Source organism: Caretta caretta, chromosome 21 (assembly GCF_965140235.1).
Source record: "Caretta caretta isolate rCarCar2 chromosome 21, rCarCar1.hap1, whole genome shotgun sequence".
NCBI classification, from domain to species: domain Eukaryota; kingdom Metazoa; phylum Chordata; order Testudines; family Cheloniidae; genus Caretta; species Caretta caretta.
In genome coordinates, this window is record NC_134226.1 from 6,190,347 (window position 1) to 6,194,865 (window position 4,519).

Here is a 4,519-nt window from a genome sequence, read left to right on the forward strand (position 1 = left end):
CAATGCACAGAACCAAAATGTACCAACAACGAGAGGTGCCTAAACCGTGCATGGAAAGCCAGGCAAACGGGAAGAAGCAAGCAGAGACTGTGCGTGCTAGCTAAGCCAATGGGCAACTGCACGTGCAGCTACATAACCCACGCATGCTTCGACTAGTTTGCACCTGCCTCTTTCATGGGTGCAGTTTAGGCATCTGCTTTTGGAAGCTGCGATCCAGAACCATCAACCACCAAACCCCTCTCCCCCCGCCCCCCCCCAAACCTAGAAGTACAAAGGTATGAAAAGAAAAATCCAAAACCTGTTTCCATCATCCCTCGGGGGAAAAGCTGCATCGCTTTCAGAAGACGTGGGGGGGGGGGAGGGCGGACACTTCAAGCAACAGCATGGAAGTCAAGTCAGAAGCTGCCCCATCTTTCAGCCGTTAAACCACAAAGCCACAGAAACACCGTTATCAGGGCAAACGTACCATAGAAAGGGGCACTGATTGCCAGCTGCAGCTCTGCCGTCTTCCTGCCTGGATGCGCACCCTGAGCAGAACCCAGTTAATCCCCCATGTACTTGAGTTAGGGACAGCATGGCCGGCTTGGTCTCCAAGTGGGCTTTGCTGCCTGACACTGTAGTGCTAACCACAGGGGCAGTCAATAGCAGGGGCTGCATTGGTGACTTGCCAAAATGGGGCAGCCTCACAGAACGTGCAGTCCCTACTATATCGTTCGTGTTCTGTCTTGTCCCAAGAGGCCTTTCCTCCCAGCAGCATGGAGCAGGGCATGCTGGGAACTGCAGATGAAGCCAGCCGCAGGCTACACTTCCAGCAGATCTAAGGTATACGTGAGAATCTGGGTGATTAAATCATCAGCTAGCTAAGGTGCATAAACACAAACAGACCCGTTGAATTCCACATTAATAAAAAACAGCACAATGAGGAGTCTGTGGCTGAAATGGGTCTTCAGCAGACATCTGAGACTAAGAGCTTCATATCGGGACAGAGGCAGGACTCAAGAAAAGGATGCAACACAAGGAGTAGAAGGCACTGGCAGATCTGGAGTGGGGCACAGCACGGCATAGCAAGAGGTATTGCAGGTCAGGATTGGGGTGAATTGCTCACTCTCCATGTAGCCCACCTCATCCACTCTTCCTTACAGCTTCTCACTTTAGGACACAAAATCAATTCACCAAACTCAGCCAAAAAACACAACACAAAGCCCATGTAAACACCGGACTCCTGTCGGTGGCACTACCTACATGATTTCTTTATTCCTGCGAGGTCCGCCGAAGGGGATAAATGGGAGACTGCCTGTAGCAGCATGGTAAAAGGTTACCCCAATGCTCCACAGATCTACAGTCACCCCGTAAGCCTTTTGCTGGGGTTTTCTCAGAACCGCTCGCTCGTACATGTCCGGGTGCTAATAGGATGAAGAGGAAGAAATGCATTGTGAATGAATCTGCTTTACTTATAGCAGATCGGTCATGGAAGCCAAGATTTCCCCAGTGACTAGTGATTTAGGGTTCTTCCATTTTTGGGTGCCCAAAATGAAACACTTCAGAGGGCTTGGTTTTCCAAAAACGTAGGCACTGAAAGTCAGATCCCTGTAAGCTGGGCTCCCCAAAATTGAGGCATTCCAAATCTCCAGTCACTTTCAAAAACCTTGGCCATAGAAAGCGAAGTTCAAGCAAATGAGTCTCGATGAATGAAACGCTTGGAGACAGAGAGGACGTCCACCATTCTAAGTGGCCAGAGCAACGGACTGAGACTAGAGACCTAGGATCTCGTCCCAAGCTCTGTTACTGACCTGCTGGATGATCCTGGGCAAGTCACTTCCCCCACCCCCCCTTGACTCAGTTTCCCCATTGGTAAAATGGGGATAACAATAGTGAGCTCCTATGTACAACACTTTGAGATCTACCTACGCAGAGTGCTATAGCAGAGCTAAGTATTGTTGTTATACACTAAGCATAGCAACAGCCCAAGCTCCTACCATTCCACATATGCTGAGGAAAGTAACCCTTCCTTCCTGAACTCTTGCTCGTTAAGAAACTGGCATTTTGCTTTACTCACAAGATATTCCTCTGTCCCGTAGACGGACACAAACTTCTCGTCATCGTCCAGCTCTCGAGCGGCCCCAAAATCCGTGAGCTTATAGATGCTCTGCCCGTCTTCCCCCACCAGCCGCATGATGTTTCCTGGTTTGATGTCCCTATGGACAATGCTGTTCTCACGAAGGTGGTTCATGCCGGCCACTACGAGCATAAAGGGGAAGTGAGACACTGCTGAGAATGGCCGCAGCTTCTCTGAGCTGGCTTGGCTAACAAGCAGCAGTGTGGACTAGAATTGAGGGAGGCAGGCGGCCCTGGGTTCAGCTTTCAGACCCGGTGAAGCAAACATGAGCTTGGGATAGACAGAGGAAAATCACGAGCACGAGGCCCATTCTGAAGAGGGGAAGGGAGCAGAGGCAAACCGTACCATCTCCGACGTGTGATAGCGTGGGCACAACCTACCTGCCTGCTCATTTGCACAGTTCAGTCTCTCAGCTCCCCCAGGATGCCAAGGGCATCCTCAGAATCCAAGCACCCCAATGGAGAAGCGCAGCGAGACATTCCTGACATGCTCAGGATGGACTTGCTACAGGGACAGAGAGCTTTGCAGCACCTAGAGTATTTGCCAACGTAAGTTCTTGGAGACGCCCACTCATCTAACCGCCTCTCAGGGTGGGAAAGTGGACAGTACAGGGGCTCCGTTCCAGGGTATGGAGTCTTTCACCTGCCAAGTCACTAGTTCAAATCCAGCCTGGGTCAGTAGTGACTGACAGCGCTTACCATTTGGTGGCCTGAATTTGGCAGTCTCAGTTCTTAAGGGAGCTGACTAACAGTCACAGCTGGCCTCAGCAGAGGACAAGTGGGTAGGGGAAATGCACTTCTGGTGGAGGGACCATACTCCCTGTGTATTCGGCAGACAAAGGCCTTCACTCTCCACCATTCACACTGCTTTGTAAAATGCACCTCCAGGCATGCAGTAAGTTAGTTTTTGCCCCCATCCACATCTTTACAGAAGAGCAGATTTAATGAGGAGCTGGGTGTGAGGAGAGATTAATAAGACTGGGACTTTTCAGGTCAGAAAAAGAGACGACTAAGGGGGGAGATGACAGAGGTCTATAAAATCATGACTGGTGTGGAGAAAGTAAATAAGGAAGTGTTATTGTCTGCTTGCTCATAACACAAGAATTAGGGGCCGCCAAATGAAATTAAGAGGCAACAAGGGAAAGGAAGTATTTCTTCGTACAACACACAGTCAACCTGTGAACTCCTTGCCAGAGGATGTTGCGAAGGCCAGGGTTCAAAAAAGAACTAGATCAGTTCATGGAGGTTAGGTCCATCAGCGGCTATTAGCCAGGATGGGCAGGGATGGTGTCCCTAGCCTCTGTTTGCCAGAAGTTGGAAATGGGCAACAGGGGATGGATCACTGGATGATTACCTGTTCTGTTCATTCCCTCTGGGGCAGCTGGTAGTGGCCACTGCCGGAAGACAGGATACTGAGCTAGATGGACCTTTGATCTGACACAGTATGGCTGTTCTTATATACAGCAGAATGCAAATCCCATGTCCACACTAGCTGCATCGAGCACTCGTTTATCCCCCTTTCCCGCCACAGACACCCAAGCTAGTAGCTCTGAGACTTACCAACACAATGCAACACGATGAGGAACTCTGACTCGGACAAGCCAAAGGAGTTCTCTGGATCTTCTAATACGCTCAGCAAGCTCCCACGTGAGCAGTACTCCATCACCAGCACCTTCTGCTTGCTGTTTCCCTGAGTCTGGGAGGCAGAAGGAGAGACTGATCCCTTGAGCAGCATCCTGAGAAACAGTGACCCTGTGATGCTGCGTTATGCACAGAGTCCCAGGGTAGGCTGCTGTGTCCCACCCCTTGTCCCGTCCACGGGAGGGTGACATCCCTTCCTTGCCCGAGCGGCCTACGTGGCAATTCTAGTCAGAGACAACTGACTCCACAGGCAAGAGTACGTTGGGTGGGAAAATGAGCTCTGCCACCCAAAACAAAGTCTGTGATTAACACAACACCCAGAACTCGAAGGAATTGGCCAATGAACCGCTTGAGTGTGTGATCCAGGACACTTGGCTCCATCGCCTAGGGCGTGGGAATCCGGGTAGACTAGTGGTTAAAGCACCGGACGTGCCGGCAGGGCACCTGGGTTCTATTCCTGGCTGCATCACTCAGCTGGCCTGGGGCCTTGGCCAAGTCACTTCAGTGCGCCATCCATCAGTGGGCAACACCACCACAGGGACGCTGGAAGAGGTCACGAGTGAATGGTTGTAAAGTGCTTTGAGCTGAATCAATAGGGAGGGTCGAGGGTGAGTAGAGAAAAGCCACAGGAAGAAGCTGCGGTTATTTGGCAGCAGCAGCCCATCCCAGCAACCGGTGCCTTGTCACAGCTGCTAAAAGCCAAGTCCCACTGCTTTACCATCAACCCACACCTTTCCCATTGCAGAGCTAGCGACAGACTTAC

General features: G+C 51.1%; 1 protein-coding gene across 3 annotated transcripts in view; it reads right to left on the bottom strand.

Annotated features, from left to right (window-relative positions):
- Window positions 1-4,519, bottom strand: part of IKBKE (inhibitor of nuclear factor kappa B kinase subunit epsilon) — a 32,742-nt gene that overhangs the window by 23,595 nt on the left and 4,628 nt on the right. For all 3 annotated transcript variants that reach the window (XM_048826932.2, XM_075122007.1, XM_075122008.1), the window contains exons 4-6: window positions 3,676-3,811; window positions 2,057-2,238; window positions 1,243-1,403 (exon numbers count right to left, since the gene is read on the bottom strand). In XM_048826932.2, the coding sequence (XP_048682889.1) occupies window positions 1,243-1,403; window positions 2,057-2,238; window positions 3,676-3,811 (479 nt within the window). The remainder of the gene's footprint in view (window positions 1-1,242; window positions 1,404-2,056; window positions 2,239-3,675; window positions 3,812-4,519) is intronic.